The sequence below is a fragment of the Glandiceps talaboti genome, chromosome 5, assembly GCF_964340395.1.
Source record: "Glandiceps talaboti chromosome 5, keGlaTala1.1, whole genome shotgun sequence".
Taxonomy (NCBI): Eukaryota; Metazoa; Hemichordata; class Enteropneusta; family Spengelidae; genus Glandiceps; species Glandiceps talaboti.
The window spans coordinates 12563334-12589263 of NC_135553.1; the positions used below are offsets into that span (position 1 = coordinate 12563334).

Genomic DNA, 25930 nt, shown 5'->3' on the forward strand with positions numbered 1-25930 from the left:
ATTAATTAATTTGTGTTCATCATAAAGGCAAGTGAGTGTATGCATGATTCCAAAATCTCTAATCATTTCAATGATAATAAAACTACAACTTGAGAAATACACTTGAAAAAAGTAACTAAAAAGGTCACTGAAAATAAACATCCCAAGTTATAAAAAAAAACTTTTTCTTCTGATTTTCAATCTATGTTGTACTTTCTGATGGAAGCATACATTATCAGTCTAATGATCAAACTTTATTTACACATTTCCGTGAAAATCTTCAATTCTCTCCAAACTTTGCTATATGAAAGCTTGTACCTGTTTTTTTTTTGGATTCTAAAAATGACTTAACTTTGATAACATTTTGACCTCTATTTCAAAGAATTGTATAGTGACCCCTGATTTGTTTTCTTGGTTTTAAGTGAGAATGGGTTGGAGTTTTCTTGAACAAAGATACAGCAAAAGTTTACGCTGTTTATTTCCGAGGTGCATTTTACCTTAAACTTAGATGTACAATTGTTATTTTAACTCAGAACAAATGTCAAGTCAGTGTATACAGTACCACCATCAATGGCTAGTACACAGGTTATTCAGAATTTGAAGGATTGAACCATGTACTGGTTTGATGTATTTTTCGATGGTCCAAAAATTAACTGAAATTTAGCAAAATGTGACAGCTTGAATAGTACGTTCCTAAAAACATGACTTGGTTCAGTGGATTAAAGAACCGTAGGCCTTCTACCCAAAAGTGTACAAAAGTGTTTAAATATCACAATATCTTCGACTAAATATCTTAATTTTAAGGTCAAATAAAAAATCAGTCACATTTCTGTAGACAGCTCTGGAGAACTTCACTCATCGCCGGGAGTATCCTATTTCATTCATGTAGACGTCATTGGTGAACATTCAACCCATGTATTACACTGGCAATGCTACACGTCGAAGGTCGCCAATATATTTAATTATCTGGTAATAAACATTCCATCATTTCTTGGTCAAAGTGCCATACCTTTCCAGATGTGAACGTGATAAGATGAGATGAGTCAGTGTCTAGTAAAAATATCTAGCCTGTGATTGTGTATATAATATCTGCATTGGTCAAGGCCTGAAATTAACCTCCTTATGATGCCTAGACTAATATATCTTATTTGAATTGTACATGTCGAATACTAGCCGGTGTCTATTGCTAATTGCCTATTAAACACACCACTCTGTCCTCGAAGGCGTATTTGCTTCACAAATACAGTTAAGTTTTCAAGTGTTACCTTTCCTAGTTGAGATATATTGGTTTGTGTGTATTTGCATACGTGTGGGGGGGGGGTGCACTCATGTTCGAGATTGAGGGGGGGGGGGGTCTTGTAAACAAGGGGTTAATGTGATCTATTAGATGGTAATTATTGTTCTACATCAATCCAGTTACTTGCCCATACCTTCAAGTGAAGCAGTATTTCACTGAGGCCCCATTTTTCATTTACAATGCCATGCATTTGCAATTGCGTGGTACACACTAAAACTGATCACCTAGTATCCAATAAACCGGTGTTGAGGCAGGCTGGTAGAGATTGTAGAGTGTACATACACATGTACACAGACTTAGTAAACCAATTATGAATACAACGTCAATCCTCTGTCAATATCTTCACACATTTCAAGGTGATATTAATTGTTGGAATAATATTTAGAATATGAATTTTAACCACCAAAATTATAGACTGTGTCATTTCAATTTATCGCCTATAAGCTGACTGGTAATAATAAAGGAGGGCTTGAAGAGAAAGGAGTTGATATTGTTTGAAATGTCTATAAGATTATAAATCGTTGAATATGATTATGCATACCAGTCTGGTAAGAATTATGAATGGAAAGTACAGATACAATAATTTTAAGCCTCACTGGGCATATCATATACTGTCTCATTTTTGTTCTGTTACATTTGACCGGACTCTGACGAACGATTAACATTTGCGCAGGCATCCGTGAAAGACAACACGACCAACAAGTCTGATGAGAGTTGATCTGTGCTTTGCTATGCACAGTGTGTTACCGCTGTGAAATTGACAGATATGTAGATATGTACACACAGTACGTCACACAGTAGGACAGCTGATGCTTGACAGGTTGTGAGTCATGCAATTGGGATATTAACACGTTCGGTATGAAATTGAGGGATGAAATGTCATTGTATCAAAACGAAGTCAAGTTGTGCTATACCATTACATGTCTTCGATTGTTTGAGAATGAGCATTTGGCCAATTAACGTTTAAAACAGACTTTGTACGAATCCCACCAATCGTAACTTGGAATGGCGCTACTTTATTTCACACACACACACACACACACACACACACACACACACACACACACACACACACACACACACACACTCCCTCTCTCTCTCTCTCTCTCTCTCTCTCTCTCTCTCTCTCTCTCTCTCTCTCTCTCTCTCTCTCTCTCTCTCTCTCTCTCTCTCTCTCTCTCTCCTTATCCCCTTTTCTTTCAATGTACCTATCACCAACAGCTGTACACTTTATTTACCACTGTGAGCTTTAAAATCGGACTTTACGACTTCAATTAGCTGGCCAGCATACCAAAGAGTATTAAAAGTATTCATAAACACGATGTGTGATGAGTATCGCCATTTAGAAATTTATTAATATGTAAGTACGGTAGTATTTGTTTATTTAGAAATGAAGTTATTGTTGGGCCAAGTGAGTGTGGGTATATGTACAGCAACTGGTCATAATGATTACAGTATAAACTTACATACAGTTTCAGTTCAAACTATGTTCATTATCTGTTTACATGCTGACATCAAGCCAGTGTACACCACATGGAACAGTATGAATACTCCTGTTTGTTTAATATTGAAATTTTCTTTAGCAATAATTTTTTTTTCTATCAAAATGCCCCATGTGACTGTTTTGGAATCTTCCCAAGTTTATCGCCACCCCAGATTATGTGTTGCAGTAAGTGTTTAATATAACTATAGAAAACAGACTTACAATAATATTTTTACAGTTATTCATAAAGAACAAACCCCAGCCCATGGTCCATAATCCTTGAAAGGATTCTTAAAGCTTAGTGTTCTTCACAAAAATTTATTATCCTGTGTTAGTCATTTTATGGCAAAGAATTTCACTATATTAAGCCAGGGGAAACCAAGGATAGCTTGAGATAACGAGACTGCGACAAGTCTCTCGCGGCTAATTGTTAGACCTGGGGTACATGTTGATCCGATCGACTTTTATGTTTTCATGAGGCCATTTATGAAGAGCTGAGTGAATACAAAAACCAGGGGGATACTTGTCCGGCCTGGTTTGAAATCAACGGATGTTTTAAAATGGTTTTCACGAATAGCTTGACAAACTAATAAACATTACGATGAACCTACCGCAAGGTTACGTTGAGTAAAGAAACACATTCTTAAAATACTTCAACCGTGTTATTACACATCCACAAATGGAATTATGGTAAGGTATGGTGAAATTCTAATTATGTCAATCCGGATGTGTGACAACTGGCAGAAATACGATGTGGGGTAAAAACGTCTGTCGATGCTGACGAGATGCCGACGATATTCTCAATAATTTCCATATTTTATGTTTAACATTGCCGTTCATCTTTACGTATTTGCCAACCCATATTCCACAAGGCCAGCAAGGGCTGAGCGACAAGTCGTATCTGTACACGTGGTCCAAATATAGACATCATGCACGGAAACTTTGACAAGATTTATTATATTAAAATCTACTGATGTTAAAATATTAATTGTGCACTGAAAACAATTGTAAAGTGCAATGTTACATTTAGTCTAGTTCCTACACGGTTACGATTTACACCTCCACTCACATCTATAGATTTAGTTAGAAGTCATGTTGGCATCCAAACTATGTAACAATGGGGGTGGGGTGGGGGTGCAAATGTACTTTCCATGTTAAAACTTAAAATCTAATTTGGGTGGTTAAAGATCAAACCCGAGTTCTCCTCCACAATTAGAAGTAATTGTAACCTGTCATATTTGTCTTTCATGTTAGTCAGGGTTTCAAAATAACAACAAAGTCATGATCATGTCAGAATTTATCATCCCTAGATCCCTTAGGTTTTTATTTGGTATGAGAAATATGGTCTCCATTTTCACTTTGGAGGTGTGCTTGGAGTCTCCTTATACGATTACCCGGCCAACGGATGGAGTTACACCTCCCTGGACTACCGAGTTACACCCCCCCCCCTCCATCCCAGAATAAGATATGTGGAAGTGACTTTCTAGTTGTCATTTCATTTCAATTAAAACAGTTCCACAACTTAAAGATTGTCTTCTGTCGGTGTCTAGTTTCAACCATTGTTGATGTATTTTAGGATAGTTTCCATTGTCAGGATTGCCAGCCATCTCAACATACTCAAGTCGACGCCCGTGACGGAGCAAGTAATTTTTTAATATACTTGTGACAAGGCCACTTACAAAGATATTGAAAGAGTGGTACATGTATCATGTGTATATGGTAAACCATAGACCCTCCACGTAGAAGGTCTATTGTTAAACTACAATTTAAAATGGCACAACAGAAAATTACTATATACACATATGCATTTCATGAAATCAACTTGTATTAAAAGTGTTATTAATTAACGTTAAATAACATTTCCTGAAATGTACAGGCATAGGAAAGTGTACATGTGTCGTGTAAATAAAATAACATTTCATGAAATGAACATGCATTCAAAATGTGATTAAGCGAATACTATGGAATAGCATTTCATGAAATGTACAAGCATTAAACAAATTAAGTGTAATTAAAATCACATTTCATGAAATGTGCACGCATAAAAAGAGTCACATTTCATGAAATCTACACACATTAAAAGTGTAAGCGAGTCGCATTTCAGGAAATGCGTAAACACATTACAAGTGTACTTAAGCAAAACACAGTTCATGAAATGTGCACGTATACAAGTGTAATTAAGCGAATAGCATTTCATGAAATGTGCACGCATAAAAAGAGTCGCATTTCATGAAATATACACATACATTTTAAAAGTGTAATTAAGCGAATAATACTTCATCAAATGTGCACGCATTAGAAGTGTAATTAAGCGAATCGTATTTCATCAAGTGTACACGCATAAAAAGTGACAAAGCCACATTTCGCACACGCATAAAAAGAGCGATCGCATTTCATGAAATATGCACACCTTTGCGTAAACACATTACAAGTTAAACACATTAAGCACTAATAATTGTACACGCATTACAAGACTTGTAATTAAGCGAATCGCATTTCATGAAATGTGCACACATATCAAGTCTAATTAATGAAATCGTATCGCATAAAATGCGCTAGCATTACAAGTTTAATTAATGAAATCGTATTTCTTGAAATGATACACACGCGCGCGCGCACACACGCACACGCACACACACGCTCACACACACACACACACACACACACAGTACAAATGATTGAATCGCATTTCAGCAGCCCTATAGACTTCCTATGGTGTGAAGATATTGACACATTCAAGTTCGACTGTGAGAATACTAATCACGTATAAGGTGCGACAAATCTCAGCTATAATTATATGCCTACAAGAAGTCACTGAATATATGGAGTAATTATTATTGTCCATTGCACATCTGTCGTATATATCATTTACTTTGTATCTTTCTTTCCACCAATTAGTCAAGCAATGCGATCATTGAACTAGCAGACCGGTAGACCGAGAGGTGAAAATACGTATTCTATAAATTCGAAGAGTCATATTATGGTATCACTGACAACAAGGAAGATAAGTCTCATCACAGAGATGCAAACGGGTTTAACTGGAGGCTATTATTGTGTCAAAAGCTGATATACCCTTTTCTCTTTTATCGTTGCTATAGCATTTCTAATACGTACGTGGTATATAAATAAGATAAGTTAACTGTCAGACGAATTTTTAGAATAATTCACAAGAAAGTGAAAAATGTCAAGCCTTAAAAAGAGTGCATCTGCGTAATAGGGGTCAGATATCCCGCAAGTGTGTGGCAATCACACCCCTGGTGTTTCCTACTATATCATATTGCAAAGGGTTGACTTTTGAAGGTTTCTCCTAACTCATGGAGTTCGCTTTACACGTGCCTCAGTAGCAATTAAAGTTATGTTGCGATGTTTGTAAATGCTCCAGTACTCTATCAACATGATGATAAGTAGTTGCTTTGTGGAACTGGCACACACACACGCAATCGCAGGGCTTGATTAATTATACATTATATTTATGATAAAAGAAGCAAATTAGACAAATTTACAACAACTAGTAATTGGGCTCTATAAATAAAAGTCTGAAGAATGTAGTTATTTTCGCTGCTTAGAAATGTTCATATGTATTGAAATTTCTTTGTCGTTCATGTCTTTTATGATTTTGTCCGTGTTGATATTTTTTCCATGTTGACTACTTGTTAGTGTTTGCACACACACGCACACACAGACACAGACACAGACACACACGCACGCGCGCGCGCGCGCGCACACACACACACACACACATTCCGAACCAGGAGTAATATTATTCCCTGTGTGCAAGTCTAGTCTAGTACAGTTACTGACGACCGTGTTCCGATTTTACACTACGCTATCTTCACACATTACAAGATAACGTAGAGTAAAATCCGAACACGGTCGTCAGGAACTAGAGGGGCAATTTGATATTCGAGTCCCGATTTTACAAAAGTGATCGACCATGCTCAGGACATGCCTCGGTCTTGTCCTGCTTGCTGACGGAATAGCTCAATTCTCACACCGTCGTCTCCAGTCAAATCCTCAGTCGAGCCCCGTTTTGTTCAATTAGCAAGCTGGACTAGCTTTAGCCTAGATTCTATGCTTGTCGTTGATTTGGTCGAAAACGAATTGATATTACCTACAACTCAATATACACATAGCCGTAGTCCATATCATATCAATAGGCATATAATCTAGGCTATAGACTTGGACTCGAGAATTCGTGGCTTCTAGAAATTTGTAAACCATCTTTCAAACTGCATTGAGACATCCACGATCCGCTCTCAGTCGTGATCGGCTAGATATGTGCACGTATTCTCCCTCGCTGAGAAGAATGTCGTGTTTTTATAAGATTTTACGGAGAAATTTCAACATGGACATTTCAAGCGTGAGCTACATACACTTCACGGTGAAGCACTAGGGAGACCAGCTGAATATGCCATGGGCGTGTTCTTTTTCGGACCCTGCTGAAACTTGCAATCACCTTTCAAAAGACAAACCACTTGTAAAGTGAAGAATTAACGTTAACGGTAATGTCATGTTTATGAATTAGATAACTTTTTAAATATAGACAGTCCAACATGCCTAAATGATTACATATATTCATACCTATAAAACTGTCCGCACCAATTTCCACTTCGAATTCGTGTAAGAGATATTAAAATTCAAGAGAAATTCAAAATTGAAATAACGTATGTGTAAATTAAGCTAATGGTGAAATAAAAATTGTATTCTTCTTTGATTGACTTAAAAGTGTCGGAATTTTTCATGAACAATACATCGAACATCAATTTGTACAGTTGATGAGGGCGATATATACATTACATCGGTCGCATTGCAAATGCTGTTTAACGGTATCCAACATTCGACGCAACACGCGTATGTCAGTTTTAAAATCGTATTATTAATTTAGATCTGCTTTCTGCGGTCCTTGTCTTGAATTATCACGGGCCTTACGTTCTGTCTGAGATTCTGTATACTCCGGTTCCCATGGGGGTGTGACAAAAATGAGCCAGTCAAACCTTGCAAACGAGACACACACAACACTGTCATTAGAGGGCAACACACAACATTTCAAAACACACACACACACACACACACACACACCATGGCACACACACAGCTGTAGGAAGACAACCAAACCCAGACAGCCACTTTTTTGTTTGTTTTCAAAACATGTCTCAGTGAAATAAAATTTTGGTAAACTCCATGGTGATGAAAAGTTACATATTATTTGTAAAATCACCTAATTTATTGAAGCTTTACACAACATTTTTCCATTAAACATACCATTTTGTAAATTTCATAGCATCACTGGTTTTAACTTTACAATCTCTTTTCCAATACTCTTGTCAATGCTAAGTTACTAATTTCACACAATTCGTCTTTTATCTATGACTAAATACCAAATGTCAAATTTGGTATTTGGTTGACTGCATTACAAACAGACCATGCAGCAGATAAGCCTATACAGGCTCTCATGAAATGCAGCTAAAACCTGAAAACGTATCAAAATATTTTCACTAGACCTTCATAGATTGATACAATTGATTTGCACATGGCATTCAACTTCTGAGACAAGAAACACGGGTGAAGAAACAAGACTTTCAGAAATCAGTGAGTTGATGCCCAGAATGCCAGAGGTATGAGTAACCTTCCTTATAAATTGAGTCAAATAGAATCATTGCCAATTTCATTAGATATCGCCAAAACTGTATGTCACATATTTTCATCTTTGATACAACACTATGGGTAAATAAGGATTACACTTCTTACTGACTTATTCCAAATGAAAACAAAATATAAATAATGTAACACATTATTACCACTGAAGTCTTGAAGTCTGTAATAAATCTAAACTGTAAGCATTGCTTTCAAGTTCATACCACTTTGTGTATTCCTAAGATATGAACAGAAGCATTTTGGTTCAACTCTACAAAACATTGTCATTCTACCCTTTCACTTTACATGAGAAGGGTGTCTGTAGAGGGCGCCCCCACACAGCATATCTTACAGACTACATTTTGGTCTCATGTAAATAAACTGCAAATGAACTATTATACACAGATGCATTGTGGGAAGATTACTTCTCAGCTTCCTGTTTGTGTAGCTAATTGTGTGGGTGGTGGTGGTTGGTAGATGTTAAAGACGACGGGTATGTTTCCAAGATTTGGGTTTTCTTCTTGTAGATTATTTATCCAAGTTCTTAACGACTCCTGACTATTGTCACTGGTTGCACACATGGCAAAGACTGGACCTTCCTTATGAACTGGGACAACTGAAACAAAACAAGACACAAAAATATTCCAATCTCATGAAGAACTTCATAACTTGAGGATTATATGTACGATATCAGGGTAAATGTAGTGAGAAACCTGCCTTGTTATTGATCCAAAATGCTTTTTAGTAAAGGCAGTGAGGAATGTAGATTGGAGGTGGTAGCCGGCAAAAACTGCCATTAGTGGCCTATGATGTGAAGAAGTAAGTTTTTTGACAGATTCATGATACTTCTAACCATGGGCACCAAGTGTGTCCTCTACGCCAACTTGATGCACCACTGGCACACAACAATTTCATGTGATGCAGCAAAATTTGATGTTCCATTATTCCACATTATTGGATGGCTTGCAAGAAAACATAGTTTCAATCATTTCAGCCCAAACATTCATTGCATTTTATTAAAGATGCGACAGCTGAACCTGGAATGTATTTTGAAACTGTTTTGGTAGATATAATGACATACTTGTAATATCGTACACAGTATTGAATCACCTGTGGGTAGACATATATCCTAGCTTTATGCATAATTTTGGGTCCACACCATAAAATCGGCATCCCAAACACGATTGAAAATTTTCATCTGTTACTGTACTATGTTTGGATAAAATCAACCTCTAATTAACATGTACAATGTCTGACTATTGGTATTTTAACAATCTGCAGTCAATATATTGCTGGTTGTTATACTCCAGTTACAGCAAGTGTAGCTTTAATGAAAATAATGATATCCCTGTTACAGCTACTGTAGCTTTATAAAATAATAATACCCCAGTTACAGCTAGTGTAGCTTTAATGAAAATAATAGTAGTCTAGTTACAGCTAGTGTAGCTTTAATGAAAATAATAATACCCCAGTTACAGCTAGTGTAGCTTTAATGAAAATAATAGTAGTCTAGTTACAGCTAGTGTAGCTTTAATGAAAATAATAATACCCCAGTTACAGGTAGTGTAGCTTTAATGAAAATAATAGTAGTCTAGTTACAGCTAGTGTAGCTTTAATGAAAATAATAATACCCCAGTTACAGGTAGTGTAGCTTTAATGAAAATAATAGTAGTCTAGTTACAGCAAGTGTAGCTTTAATGAAAATAATAATACCCCAGTTACAGCTAGTGTAGCTTTAATGAAAATAATAGTAGTCTAGTTACAGCTAGTGTAGCTTTAATGAAAATAATAGTAGTCCAGTTACAGGTAGTGTAGCTTTAATGAAAATAATAATACTCTCTAGTTACAGGTAGTGTAGCTTTAACGAAAATAATAGTAGTCTAGTTACAGCAAGTGTAGCTTTGATGAAAATAATAATACCCAGTTACAGCAAGTGTAGCTTTAATGAAAATAATAATACTCTACTTACAGCAAGTGTAGCTTTAATGAAAACACCTCCTTACCTTCTCTTTTTTTATCCTTTTCATTTTCTTCTTCTTCTGATGGTGCTAGTGTAAAATGATCAGCTCGAAGTACAAAATATGTCATCTTTTTATTCCTCAACCATAGATTGTAAGTTCCTTCCACGTATACAGGTGCATATCTGGGATGGTCTGCTAAAAGTTCTTTCTGTTCTGGACTCTGTACTTGGGCTATGAAGTTTTCTTCACCTGAACCATTTGTGTACTGTTAACAAAGTATAACAGTCAATAAATCAATCAATCAATCAATCAATCAATCAATCAATTAATCAATCAATTGTACACAAACATGCCTTCAGTTTCTCTTTGAAACAATTCAGAATGGAGGCCATTCACATAAGCAAGGGTTGTACTTTTTCCAGAAATTTCTAAGAGAGAATCGCACAATGTTACACAAGCTCAATAAATGAACATTCTTTGTTTAAAAACCTCCCCTGCCCCCTCCCTCTAAACAAATGTTCACAAGTGCGACATCACACTTTTATATATGATGTAAACCATGATGAAAATTGTAGCGGTCACACCAGTACCACTACGATCAATGCATTGTAAAAACATGATGGCAATAACGAAGTTCCAACCTTGTGAACCTGTTTACTGAGATGGTGATAAACACACCAAAATACTACCATAAACCCAGCACTGTATCTCACATTAGAAGTAAATTTGTATCAACTTATCAACATCTCAGTAGTAAATACAGAAGTTTTTATCATTGAAGGTATCAAAGTTTTCAAAATTCGGTTAGAAGTGCGAAAATGAAGTTCAGTAATTGCATTGATGCCAGACCCTCTCCCCCTAAAGAAACAAACTTCACTTATTGAGCTTGTGTGATTTTGTGCGATCATCCCTAAGGCTTCACTAGCTGTACACTGTACGGTGAGCCATGTAAGGGTGCCCCCACACATTGGCCATTCCCTTTCTCAAGGCCATTGATGGTGGAATACTATTAACACAACATGTCTTACAGTCTACAGCCTGTAACTAGAACTATCTTTATCATAATGTTTATTATTAGTGATCACACATTGTCAACATCACATACATGTACAATGTGCTGACAAGAAAGTCTATAGTTCTGAGCCTTTTCTTGTACTGTTACAAACCTCACAAACATCTGGTACCACCATGCCTAGTAGATGTACACATACGTTCAAAGACTACATTGGTGAGATGGCTAGACGACTGGGCATTCGCTTAAGAGAACATGTCAGTGGTCATCAACCATTATCAGCAGTAGAACACTTGAAGAAGTCACATTCACAACATAAGTGTGACATGAAAAGTGTCAAAATCATGGACAAAAGAACAACTTTACAGCTGTAGGTTGAAGGAAGCCATATGTATTCACCAAAGCAAGCCCACTCTCAACCGGAATGGAGATCCCAGCTGTTTCTCTGAAGCTCATTTCATGTTTCTCTTCAGAGACACATTGCGGTAGCCCATTGTAGTACACCCCTTACAATGCTGACGAGATGCCAACGAAGATTTGGGATTTACTTCCAAAAATGTTTTGATTCTGTGAGTAGAAATATTCATTACTAAGTTCGAAGACTTCACCCAGAGACCCAAAGATTTGTTGCTGTGTACACCTCATTAATCATTCATATTTATTAAGTGTCAAAAGCAATGACTCTCTCAGTCTACTACTCACCTTGAAGACGTCAAATTTGGCTTCATATTCCGCTATCCTTTTCAATCCTAATCTAGCTACTTCCACTGGATCTTCTGGCAACACCTTGGGAACAGGAAATGGATTGACATGCCGGAACTTATAAAACCAGTAAAGTATCCGCTGGAGTTTCCTGACTGGATTACCCTTGCGTCCAAATACAGCCAATAGAACTCCCTTGGTTTCTTCATCTGGCATTATACCTGGAAATATGCAAATTACGTAGCAAAGTATTTCAATACTTCAAAATTGAAAGCCTGCATTTTGCACAATTATGCAAATTTTAAAGCAGGCAGCAATATCTACAACTGAGACCCATAAATCTGCCCCACTGATGGAAATATACTTGTTGAATTGAAACAAAGAATCTTAAAAACATAACTAGCAAAACATTGCAGAGTAGCTTTGTACCACCTACTAGCCCTTTTTTACATCCCTGGTGTATTAAGTAATAAGTGTTGTTGACTTACCATTGTCTTCCATCTGTTGAAGTACCTTGATGGCACATATCTGTTGTTCAGGAAAGTGTTGAAACATTGTTTGCACAAAATTTTCCGGGATAAATTCACCTTTGGGAAAGACATGTAGGAGTCTGTTATACACCTTGATATCTTTCTCTACACCGAACACTTTCATCCATTTTAGTGCAACATAAATGAAACCGACATGTCCCCGTCGCCGTATGTCCCTGTCTTCAAAAGACTTGATGGCATGTTCAAAACTCTCCCTGTTAGGACTTTTCTTGTATGCATCTTCAAAAAGGTTATCTTGAGGAACAACTGACTGTTGCTGTGTCTTGTCTTTCTTGAACATTCCAAAAAGACTTTTCTTCTCTTCTGCATATAGTGGATTGCAGGTATGAAACTGTGCCACGCCATGTTGCTGCATAGGTAAGAACCATCATTATTAACTGATAGTTATGAGAACAAAGCAAAATGTTCAGTGGACTACATTCATAATTTGTCTAGTGCCCTCTATGTCAAACATTGGATTTCTTTCTTTTATTCTTCCGCTTCAGTAATAACTCTACAATTAATAAGATTGCTCTATCTGATGAAAAAAAAATACAGAAATTAAATGCTTCACTATAGGTTTCTTATTCTGCACAAAATAAATGACCTTACGATTTTGAAAAATGTTCATTTGGCTGTTTTCCTAGGTTGTCTAGTCCCCTCTACGACAGTTTGGATTTTCATCTACTCCTTTGCTCTTTTGGCCTTCTGTCCATATACCAAGAGAGAGCATAAACTTTTGACATGAAGCCAACATTTATAGTTAAGCTTGACGAGTCCTGGTGGCATACTGGGGAAATCTACTAAAAGTTGGCTAGGTTTCCATATGTAACACCACAGTTATAATGGATCCACAGAGCCCTGTAAATTACTTGGGGAACTTGGGTAGATTTTACCTACTTACTGCCCTTCACAAAAACACCGCAAAAACAGGACCAGAACTATGGATTGCAAAGATAGGCAATGCAGTCTAGGCTAACCTTATGTTCATTCCTTGGTAGAGGGTCCTTCAAGTATTGAGCCGTAGTCACCAATCTGCAAAATGTCAGAGGACCTCTCCTCAGAATGCTGGACAAGGCAAGGGATGCCATTGGGTCCTGTTTTTTTCAAAAAACAAACAAGAATATAAATACTTCTACTTCTACTTCTATACTGTGTAAACATCCGAAAGGATTATCATCACACAGTGATATATAATTCATTAAAAAGGGTCATGTTATGTTCGACTTTGAAAGAGATGAGAGTTAGGCTCTCAAATGAAATGTTAGAAATAGGTGACAAATAACAGAAACCATGGCTAGTACTTCCAACAAAAAATGAAAATATTCATAAAAGTGTTTGCGTAATTTCTATTTTATGAGGTTTATACTTTTTTTGTTAATACATTTTAAACTGCTCAGAAATCTTATTCTTAGGTTTTTAGAAAGTTATCTGGTTTTAATTATTCAATTGTACAAAGTAATAGTTTACTGTTTGTCAATTTTTCTATTCATACTTTTTGATGAAGTTTTGAAGGAAAAAAAGACTGTATTTATCGTGTAATCCTATCATTTCAATTATTGTGTCAAATATGATTTTGTCTCAGAGTGCATTGTGGAATACTTGGTGTAAGAAGATTTTTTTATCTTCCTCTATTCTATATGTTATTCTTTTCGCTACTTTCATTTTAATTCTGTATATGGATATTTTTAAAAATAATAATCATAATTATAATAATACAGTGCATCATGCTAAGATACGGCATGTATATCATTATATTATGCTGCTGGTATGTCATGATCTGTGACATAGTTCCGCTTGTAGCTCAGGATGTATTGCTATAGTATCGTTGATACTCTGACTTACACCTCTGCTATTGTCCCATAGCCAGAAATATGAGGGGTAGTGTTGAATGTGTGCACATGCATAGTATTTGAAACCTGGTGACTTTAAGGGCACTTATAGGCAGTGTTTTAGTTTTTATTACATTGATAATATTGTGAATCGAATTGATATGTCATCTCCATGTGTTATTATCTATGGAACCATAGCAGAAGTGACAGAAGAGTATCGAAGAGTGTCACCATAGCAATACATCCACAGCTACTCTGCTTGCAGACAGAGTAAGATGGGACTCATTTCTGACATTATCTGCTTTAAGTTAAGAGGAAGGGTCAGTGTCAGATTTGAGTTCCGATTACTCCATCTTCAAGCCGAGCCCAAGCAGGACTAACTGTGACATAGAGCAGTTCACTTGCAAGATATATCAGATAACATGAATGCATGAGAACTTGACCAGTTGCAAACTCAGTCAGTAGGAGGAGAGAACTCAGTGAGTTATGAACTCGGGCAACTCATACCTTTATAGTATCAATTATATTTATTCCAATTACCCAGTATCTATGACATTTGCTATACACATACCTAGTGAACATATAAATTATCATTTATCACTTAGCAAAATTGTCTTGCTGTAGACATTACCAAATGTCTTGTGCTGTGTCTTGCTAATGCTATATAACATTGTGAGTGTACATATTATTATGCAATAAATTGATTGCATAAAGGAAACAGCAGAATTCATACTTTGCCTAAAGTAAAGACTTTACCCACATGTTTGTTCAATTTATATTGAACTAATTTTAATGACATATACATTGTATGCATTACTCTTTTACTGGCAGAGTTCTCATGTGTGTATATATATATATATATATATATATATATATATATATATATATATATATATATATATATATATATATATATATATATATATATATATATATATATATATATATATAAAATAATAATATATATATATATATACATATAAGGCTGGTAGAGTTCGCAAAATGGCGAACTTCTCATAATATTGAAATATGAACCACCTAGTCCTGCTTACAAATGGAGTACGGGACTCGATTCTGACACTGTCCCGATCTAACACCAGAGAAGGAAAGGGATGGTGTCAGAATCGAGTTCCGACTTCCTGCATGCAGGACTGTGTGAACCGTCGTGCGATAGGAAAGTACAGTGCTAATGGTATAAAACATAGCACACAATTGCAAAACACACATAGAGCATCAAGCACCTATGCTAGTATTGCTACACCATTATAATACGCGACCAGTTGTGTAACGTTGACCATGGATGTATTAGAGAGAATACATCCATGCGTTGACATGCTGGAAACGCACTCACAGTCACACCGGTGGTAAACTTCCAAGGAAAATTTGAATTCCGTTGATTTGCATCCCTCACAGTAAGATACACCGTAAACACAGACAAAAGAAAGAAACCAAGAACATATCAAGTTACCTTACAGTCGACTTAGTAACTTGTAAAATAGGTTATAGTCTGTTTTATAACAAATGCCGGTTCCACAGTATTCTGGTGGGGGAAGCCATATTTGAACCCAAAGGAAGTTGCAAAGATGTGTGGGAGAACCAGGGGTCATTGTCTAAGGTCATCTACCTTTCGTCACATTGATATGCAAATATTATGCAAATAGCCAGACAGCTTGGTGTGTTGCTATGAACCGAATGATTTGCTTCCTTCCTTTATTTAGTCTCCTTACGCGCTATGTTGGGTATATAGTTCTCGATATTGGACAGTGCTACTAAAACATAGGTTTGGAGAAAATGCATTAAAAAGTCATTTCATGACACAAAGACATCTTTATTTTCATAAAACATTCACTGTAGATTTCTTAGTAACTTAGGAATGATCATCAACTGAAACGCACGGCCGATTCATGACAATCCGCGGAATAATACATTGAACACTGATATGTATGAATCAACATTGCAGTGAAGTAGGAAGAGAGTCATCAGGCCGTGTAAGCAGAGTTGAAAATTGTAAATAGACTTTACACAGACTTAGAGATAGAACATTTTCCGTCAGTTTTTCGTATTTTGAGTCGCCCCGGCGAACCATTTCATTGTCAAGATGACGGCAACTATGAGACTAGGCGAAATGGTGGACCTTGCTTTAGGGACTCCAGAAGTAGGTGCCGTCAATTTCAATGTTTTACACACCTTCCTTCATGCTATGGTCGAACATTTGAACCTGAGAGATGTTCGAGCGGAAATAGACGAAGCCGACAAGCAACTATTAACACAACACACGAAAGGTGGCATTCAGAGCGACGCAGTCACCGACGAAGACAAATTGAAAGGCGAAGATAGTAGTTCTCCTACTATTATTTCTCCAGTCCCAAAGAGATCCGTCTACCATGCTTTGGAAGCAAAAGTTTCGCGACTGGAAAACCAACTTGACGAGCTCAATGCCTTACCAAGTAATCAACAGTTGATGGACAGGTCGCGGTCCTCCGAAAAAGTTACACCGGTGTCTGATATGTGGCAGCAAATGCAGATGGCCAAGAGAGTTGATGCTAATGAAGAAGGGATAGCGAAGGTAAAGTTGTTAATTGCACAATTAATTACCTTGTAACTTTTGTCTAAAGTGCCTATAAAAATATCACAGTAAATGTACCCGTTATCTGCACAATACCTGTCAACTGTTACGATTTAATTGCTGCAACTAGATAGGAAGCAGTGAAAAGTACGTTGCAAGATATCTTCAACAGCTTTGTGACTTTATAGTAAGAGCGGCTTAAATTTTTATCAGAAAACCTACTTAAAAATAAATGAATGAAGCAATAATAAACCTAGTGGTAAAGTATGGTACAGATCGTTATCTCGCTCTAAAATTGTAAACCAACTTTTAAAGTTTGAAACTTCTACATTTAACATCCGTCATCAAAAAAAGGAAAAGGGTGGGTGGGTGGGGGGGGGGGTATGAATATCACCCATTCTGAAATCAGATATGTTTACCTTGATATAAGAAATATACAGGTGAGAACTTTATTTGAAGTTCTCCAAAATATAATCAACTGGGGAATAAGCAGCATGAAAAGAGAACAATACAGCCACTGGTTGAGTGTTGTTATGGTCGGAATACACAATAATAACACACAATGTACTTAACTTGTATAAGAAGTGCACTGACTGGTGAGACTACACACATGTACTGTATGGTCGAGATTGACGAGAAAACTTCTTACAGATAAAATGTCCTCTGTCTGAAAAAAATGGTTTGAAAAGCTATGTTTTTGGATTAATCCTTCTGAATTGAAGGCCCTGGTGAAGGAATAGGTAACAGTTATGCAGGAATACCCTTCCGGCACCCCCTTGATTTTTAAAACTTTAAAAAAAAAACTCAAATGAAAGTTTACAAATGAAAACAAATACAATACATAACTCGATACCCACTCTTTTGTCTAAGTTTCACCATGTACATTTTTGTAATTTTTTTGTACAGTTTTATTACTTGGCTGAAAAATTTGCTATTTACACTAATCATTTCTTCTCCACTGACTGTGCATGAATATATCCTTTTTGTGTGTGTTAATGGACAGCTTTCAATCCTGGACCAGTAAGAATAAAATAGAAAAACTTTTACATAAATGTTTATTTATTGAATAATTTCGTGTGAAAACTTTTACTAATAAGAGTAATTCATATCCATTTTGATGTTCAGCAAAAAAAAATCTAAACTGTTCTAGTCATATATATACAATGACGATGTATAATTTAGTCCGTAGATTTGTTGTTGACTTTCAAATCTAGCAATCCTCCACCAATGAATGATAAGTCTCTCAAGGTTAATTTATTTATGTTGCAAACTTCAAAAGTAACAGGTGGAAACAAAAAACAGTGAAGTCAGAAAAGAAATTAATAATGTAAAGTAATGTTCAAATGTATTCTGTTTTTAAATTTTATAGAGGGAAGTACACAACAAAATGCAAATACACACACACACACACACACACACACACACACACACACACACAGATAAATCAAAATAATGAAATTGACAAATATGTAAATTTCATCTATTTCATCTTTTACACAATGTATGAACTAATTATGTCTTAGGTAAGAAAAAGAGAAATGGAGTAAATTGGCAAAGTGATGTCATGTGCTATGTCAATAGAATTAAAAGAATGTACAAGACAAATTAGTTTTCATATGTTGTACATATGGGTTTAGTTCAAAGAAATATCTGAATTCGCCTGGAATCAGTGCTATCTGTGACACATTTTCTGTTTGTATCAGTCACGAAGGAAATGATAATGACTTGTAGATGCTATTGATTTTAGAATATTAAGGAAGTGACTCAATTTCATTATGGACACTAGAATATGTTTGAAATCAATCCTGACCATGAAATGTCCACTACAATAACTGTTGCGATTATTTAAAATAAACATTCCTGCCAGTAAGGTACACCAGACAGTGTTACAAACATGACCGATGACTCCACCCCATGGAAACAACTGTACATATTTACTTTGCACACTGTTCAGCTGGATAGCACTAAGCACAAACATCAATATGGCTTTTTGTCAGCACCATATTGATTATTTCAAATATACATTTTTATGAGAATGTTACTTTGGTTTGCCATTATCCATTTAGAAGCACACCTTTCTTCTTTATGAATATAAATTTTTATCTGATTTACAGAAAGGAATTTTCTCAAGAAAAAAAAAAGGAAAAATAAATCATCAGAAAATAATATAGTATACAGTTATTATAATCTTTCATCCAGACAGATTTCATATTACCCAAATCTTTTAAATAAACCAATACGGAGACATGTCAACATTATTAAAAATTCTTTACATTTTGTGTACTATCCTACCAGCATTGTACAGGAAAGAAAAGTAGAAAAGTAAATGATTAGAAATTAATATACAGTTATATAATCTTTTATTCATATAGATTTCATTTCTCACACATCTTTCAAATAAACTAATACAGAGATGTATGTCAACATAGAAATTATTTGCATTTGTCTAGGACCCTATTGTATCATTCCTCAAATACACATGTATGAAACAGTAATCTTCTTGCTATATATGAATTATTCATCCCCCTTCCAACAAACAAACAAATAACATTATGTCTTGAATGCATAATTGAGTTTCAAATTTTCCCCAATCCCTCCTAGCTTGACAGCTAGAGCTAAGCGGCTATATGTATGTATGCATAAAAAATATCATTTTTTCTTTTGAAAGACATTCTTGAGAGTTAATTTGCATGTTTTTGATACTAGAATTAAATTTTAATCTACAAGTCAGACTGTTCATAAATATTTACATACAAGATTCACTTTGAAAAAACAAATACAAAGGAATATACATACAATGTACCGTAATACTTCAATTTTGTTAAATAATAGATATCTTTAAATAATCTTTTCAAGTTACAACAGAATTTGACAGCAATTCTTGATAAATAATCATGTCTTCAAGTTGATAAATGTCAACAAATCTTCAGTGATGAATTTTGCTAGAACCATCATCTTTTCTTCTGTGTGATAGACAATGCAATTGTATTTTTTCATTGTTTTACACGCTGAGATATGCAGTTTAAGTAACACAAGAGTAGTGAAACGTTTTATTCACATGAATACTGTCAAATAGAAGTATTCAAGAGACTATTTTGGTATCGTCTAATTCCTGACGGACTGTATTCCGTACTACGTTATCTTCATACATGTACTATGCCGTTTAGTCAATCCCGTTACTCAAGGTGTTAATTGTGGTTCAACCTCATGGTGGGCGAAGCTCGAACGGCGCATGTCAGTAGTACTCCACCACAAATTGACAGGCTGTAAGTCATCGTTCTCATGTTTCTACGACTGATATGATATGCAAATGTCCAACTACATGTAGGACACCGCCTTTGCTACCTCCAGTCTGTTTTAAACTAAAATCATGTGGGGACGCGATGACGTCATCATGGTTATATATGAACACTTGGGGGGGGGGGGAGCACAGAATTTTGTGCGAAAGTAACAGGATTGACTATATAGTATGAAGATAATGTTGTGTGGAATATGGTCCGTCAGGAACTAGACTAATTTTGGTATTAGTCCAGGACCAGACTTTCAAAAATATGTTGTTTTTATTCAACATTTGTCATTTTGAGAATGCAATAGTTTCATTTAAAGAGACTTAGTTACAGATTTCCCATGTCTTGTTTCAGAGAGTTAGATCTCTCCACAAGGTACATATGTAGCTTGGTGTCCCTACTTCACTGTGAGTAGGATTGATATAAAAAAACTGAAGTATCATGAAATGGACATCAAAGTATCTGAGCACAGGTTACAAATAAAAAGTTGAAAATTAAAAGTGTTGAACAAATCTTGAATATTTCTGTTGTCAACTTAAGTGGTCCTATACAGGTGATTGAAGGGTGTGTAATTAGTATTTGACCCCTTATCCACTGATCTAAATACCAAAGTTGGAATGTACAAGTTGTTCATAGTTAGTACATGTACTCCCAGTGGTATTTTAAATATTAGCTTCTTCAAACAGACTTTGGACCGAAACCACAATGTCATTCCACAATGTACATTTAAGTCTTCCCTTGGGTTCGATACATGAGGATCAAGTTACATACACATTACTATTATATTAGGGTTCTGTGTAATGTACTGTATTGAGTTTTCTTTTGTCATCGCCCACACATTTCTCTTTAAATTCTTATTAAAGGAATCTAGGAATTTTTTGCATTAAGTTCCAAGTCATCTTTAAAAATGTACTGTGCCATGATGTAGAAAAGAAATGGATTTTAGGCTAGCTTTAAACAGCCTTGTTTTTAGCAAGCAACAACAATTGTACTTCGAAACTGTCTCTGCCAGGGGCACCTATAGCTGGTCTACCCAGGTATGTTCTTGGCCACCTTTACATATATGTAAAATATGTTAGCACACAACTTCACGGCATGTATAGTTATGTAAACATTACAGTAAAACCTATATGCAATGGACATGGTACATGAAATGTACATATTTGTAGAGCCCTTGTATAGATCTGGTGATGACAGGACAGTACACAGTGGCAACAGGGTCATCACATAGCTCTACTGTCTGTGCAGTGTAGTTACTGCATGTATGTTTCATTGTCAGTTGCATAGCAACAGTCATTGCTAGGTTCATGTCAAGCATAATAACACTTATAAGGTGGTAATGATAGAGTCTGTGTAACTAATAATATGCATATTTATATGATCAAAGGTGAAAGGTCGTGTTGTAAAAACAATGTTAACTCTTTAATGTTAGATTATTATTATTAGATTTACTTTTTCAAGTAATATTACACATTGTTTGAAGTGTAGTGAGTTTAGTGTTGAAAGGAAGAGATATGTATTTTTTTTATATGTAAGCAGGGACCACATCAACGGTTTATGGCGTGGCAGACATGTGGTTTTAGACACATGATACACACGTGTGATTAGATGATTTTTGTTCACAGTATTCATAGAAATCATTGATGTTGCCTCCCCCCCCCCCCCACCACACACACACACATTCACTCTTTTTATCTGCAATCCACAAATAATTGTTTCAGACCCTAGAGTTCCAATTGAATAGAAAATTAATAATGCTGTGCCAGGCATGATGTCTGAAAAATAAATGAAACATAAATAAACATTCAGTAAACAAAATTAAAATAATTTTTTTTTTTTTTACACTCACCTCACACAGTACATATGTTTACTAGTCATGTACATGCAGTAACACATACTTCAAAACATGAAATTGCACTTTTATACACTTACATATTGAAATACTTTGTATAGAATGTATATTAAACAAATAATTAACCATCAATTTAATAAAGTTGTTATTTTAAAAAAAAATCACTCGAGAAATATTACAAATTGTAAATTTAGTTGTGAAAACAACTGTTGCTTTGAAAGTACCTTTATCAGTTTTAAAAATTAATCAGTGTAATGTGTACTGTACTTCGCCTACGGTAAACTCTAAGGTTTTGAGGCAAACATTCTGAATTTTGCAAAGTACCGTAAACAGGAAATCAAATTGTGCCCTTAGCTCGATTTTTAGAAATAAACTTCTTTGAGTAGATGAAAGAAAGTGGTCTTGTTACTGCACAAGATTAAAAGAAATTAACTTCACAAAACATTCTTAACAGTTATTATCATATTTAAAGTTCATGCTTCTCTGTTATCAGTGTCAGCTGTCTGATGGTGACTGTGAAATATGTGTGTACTGCAGCTGTCACAGTGTAGGTCTATGGTCACTATGAGTCCATAAGTCAGTCTGTGTATGTGTAACCCACTAGGCATTCACCAGCTGATTTAACATTTAATGGCTTGTTTTAATTTGCTTACAACTATTGATTTCTTAATGTGGCCATGTAGTGTAAGCAGGGTCCAGTCAGTTTAATAATGCCCATTTAGTCATTTACTGGTAGATCACAGAAACATATGTTAGGATCTTATCTAGTGTTATTTTAAAGCAATTGACTTTCTACCCTACAGGGCTTTTTAGTTGTACTCACCATCTGGAACTTAGAAGTAAGGAGTTTTACAAATAATAGACTGTCTGGGTCTAGCTAATAGTTTTCTAGTTAGCTACTATAGTCAGAGCATGTTGAATTTTGTCCTGTAATTTGGAGCTTGGGTGGTGGTGGGGGGGGGGGGGGGGGTAGCCATGACAATTTGCTCATGATTTAAATGTGACCTTCAGAGTGATTTTAGATTGTACTAGCTGTACTGCAAATGTAAGGATTTTCATTTTGAACATACTTTCCGAAGTGATACAATACAAAGGTACAAAAAAATGTATATAGTTAATAATGTGGACTTTTTTTCTCACAACAGTGATCAAATTGGCCAAAAGACATGAAAACGTTTGAAATGGTAGAAAATTGAATTTATAGTTTTGAAGGTGGCTTTTGAAGGCACTCATATAGGAAGTGATTGGAAGGCGACTTGTCAATCTAATTTATTCCAGTATATACTTTGAGATTATGAAGTTGAAATTTATCAGTTTGTCACTTTAAAATGGAGAACTGTTTTTGGAGAACTGTGATGTAATTATTGCGTGTCTGTCAAGCAAAATGTAATTGGGTGGTTTCATATAACACTAGACATACGTGTACATGTGTGCACAAAGAGCAGATATACACAAGTAATGAGCAAGAAACACCTTTTCCATTTAATGCAAACATGAAACACATTCAAACTGAGATTAATTTTTGAAAACACCTGTCAGTTTTCACATTACTGTTTTTACACGCTTTCAATTCTGATGAATTGGAATTGTTATATTCCCATCGTGCACTTGAATGTTGTGCATATAGCTATACTGACTAATCATCCAAATGGCTGCCATAGCAACTGGAAGAAATAGTTGGCATGGAAACCATTTATGTCAACTTCTCCTTTGTTGTCTAATACTGCTGTATATAGTACTCATTGGTTTCAGAGACACACAGAAAATAACAAATCGGGGAAAATCATGCAACAAGTTTGTGATAATGTGCAAATTAACAATTGCTGGAATAAGAAGCACATTTTACCAAAATAAAAATGTCAGTTATAAAAAAAAAAGAAATCTACAAGATTTAGTCTAACTTGACATGTAATAGTAATACAGATGTTTGATATAAATTATGTTAATTTTTTTCGTAAATCTCGGGATTTGTTGAGCGCCAAAAGGAAAGTGGAATATAAGAAAAAATATGTAGATTTTAAAAATAAATTATTATTGCTGTCAACAATTACAATATAGTAATAAATATATAATATTATTAATTTAAAACGTTTACAGTACATATAGTATACCTTTAATAGCTTCCATTTCATTGTTGAAAGATACATGTACATAGTGAATTTAATACAGCTTTCAAATTTGGCCTCCCATAGCATTTACACTACAAAGGACAGACCCACCTATTTCTCATTGTTATTTCTAATGACCTTCCAGAGGGACTTTACAGCAAGGTAGAAGTCCCCACCCATGTCTCATTATCAAGTGTACTGAAATATGTGTATGTACATTGTTATGGATACAATACTTGTTGCTATAATCATGATAATATGCAATGGCTAGTAGCCCAGGTGTCACCACTCATAAAATTTGTAATAGTCGGCTGCCAGCATCAGAAGAAATGTTAGTCTAGTATATCACTACATGTATGTCCTATACGCAGTACAATCATCTCCACTGTATAGTCAAATGGATTTCTCCAGCACTGAATTCTGTTTTTACTCCCAACAACGATAGTTTATGCAATTTGAGCATTGATATAAACTTGACAAAATCATCCCATCCTCACATCACTTACATTTGAACTGGAGGTTGAGTTTGTAGTAAACTGAAAGAAGTACATGTAAACTATTACAAATGCCTGTCAGTATGTGATGAAGAACTGACATGCACTGTTCATCCTTTCCCCAGCAGGAGATTTAGTTTGATTGTTGATCATTTGTCTGTTTGGCTATGTGTTAGAAAGAGATCACAGAGAATAACTACAGTAACTAGTCTAAAGAAATGTTAATGTGTGAATTAGTTTACAAATGTAGATCATATGATCACATACATTTCCGATGTGTGTATAATGTGTGTCCCTCAGTTACTGTAAACTGTCGATATAATTAGAAATATTTTTTTTAAACTCACACTTTGGTGTATGAACAACTGGTTTTCAGAGGTGAATCATGTGTTCTTATAATTATAAAGTCAGGTTTATGCAAAACTCATGGCATAGGTTGTTTAACCAGTCAGACTTATTTCTGCCTCCCTAGTATAATTATATACTTATTTCCTTCAATATGATTTTAGGTGATAAAATAGCCCCTCGGCAACATTCACAACTTTGAAATCTTGTAAAGAAGTTCTATTGCACTTACATTTTATATCATGTGTTCTCCCATTTGGGGGGATTTCCTGCAAGGATTTTTGGCAAATTTGAAGTGTTATAACCACATTGTACTCATAAATTTTTTCACACTGCATCACATTTTGTCTCGTTTACCCTAAATTTACTGAATTGGATATTGAAAATATATATATGTCAGATAAAATATACAGCAAAAATTTAAAAAAAAATTTCTCAATTCTTTTTTTTTTATGAATAAATTTATCTTACGAAGTATATGAACATTTCACAGGCAATACAATATATAATGGTTTTTCAAGCACAAATATATGATGCTATCTTTAGCAATATATCAAGAAAAGAATCTATAGGTGCTAACACTGCTATACATGTCAAGGCAAGAGCCATTAATTTCCATCTGTTGCTACATTTGTATAATGTACATGTAAATGTACACTTGTAAAGTAATCCCTCTGTTAAATTAACTCTTCATTCAACCTCATTAGTGTCAGTCTCTTTCCTGACGCAAATATTGAAACAAATTATTACTTTTTTTTGAAATTTTCAGAAAAAAATTGTAGAGTTTTAGAGTAAAAAGAAAGAAATACCCCTTCTGACTTGATTGTTATCAAAATAATGACTTGAGT

General features: G+C 35.2%; 2 protein-coding genes across 3 annotated transcripts in view; one reads left to right on the forward strand and one right to left on the reverse strand.

The window, feature by feature from the left end:
• Positions 1–7983: 7983 nt before the first annotated feature.
• Positions 7984–16002, reverse strand: LOC144435591 (evolutionarily conserved signaling intermediate in Toll pathway, mitochondrial-like). The gene is made up of 6 exons (XM_078124178.1): positions 15899–16002; positions 13579–13695; positions 12557–12968; positions 12069–12289; positions 10397–10619; positions 7984–9009 (listed from the first exon to the last, which is right to left on the reverse strand). Exons 2-6 carry the CDS (start codon positions 13687–13689, stop codon positions 8822–8824), a joined length of 1155 nt encoding a protein of 384 aa, XP_077980304.1. The 5' UTR covers positions 13690–13695; positions 15899–16002; the 3' UTR covers positions 7984–8821.
• A 416-nt stretch (positions 16003–16418) lies between these two features.
• Positions 16419–25930, forward strand: part of LOC144435245 (uncharacterized) — a 43238-nt gene continuing 33726 nt past the window's right edge. For both annotated transcript variants that reach the window (XM_078123830.1, XM_078123831.1), the window contains exon 1: positions 16419–16996. In XM_078123830.1, the coding sequence (XP_077979956.1) occupies positions 16529–16996 (468 nt within the window). In that variant the 5' untranslated portion in view covers positions 16419–16528. The remainder of the gene's footprint in view (positions 16997–25930) is intronic.

Bases quoted from the DNA above. Each gene is read 5' to 3' on its own strand.
- LOC144435591 (XM_078124178.1), bottom strand. From the start codon at position 13,689: ATGGCATCCCTTGCCTTGTCCAGCATTCTGAGGAGAGGTCCTCTGACA. The intron at 12,290-12,556 runs GTAAGTCAACAA...GCATATTTCCAG, and splicing joins TCAACAGATGGAAGACAATG to GTATAATGCCAGATGAAGAA. The intron at 9,010-10,396 runs GTAAGGAGGTGT...GTTTTGTTTCAG, and splicing joins AAAGGATAAAAAAAGAGAAG to TTGTCCCAGTTCATAAGGAA.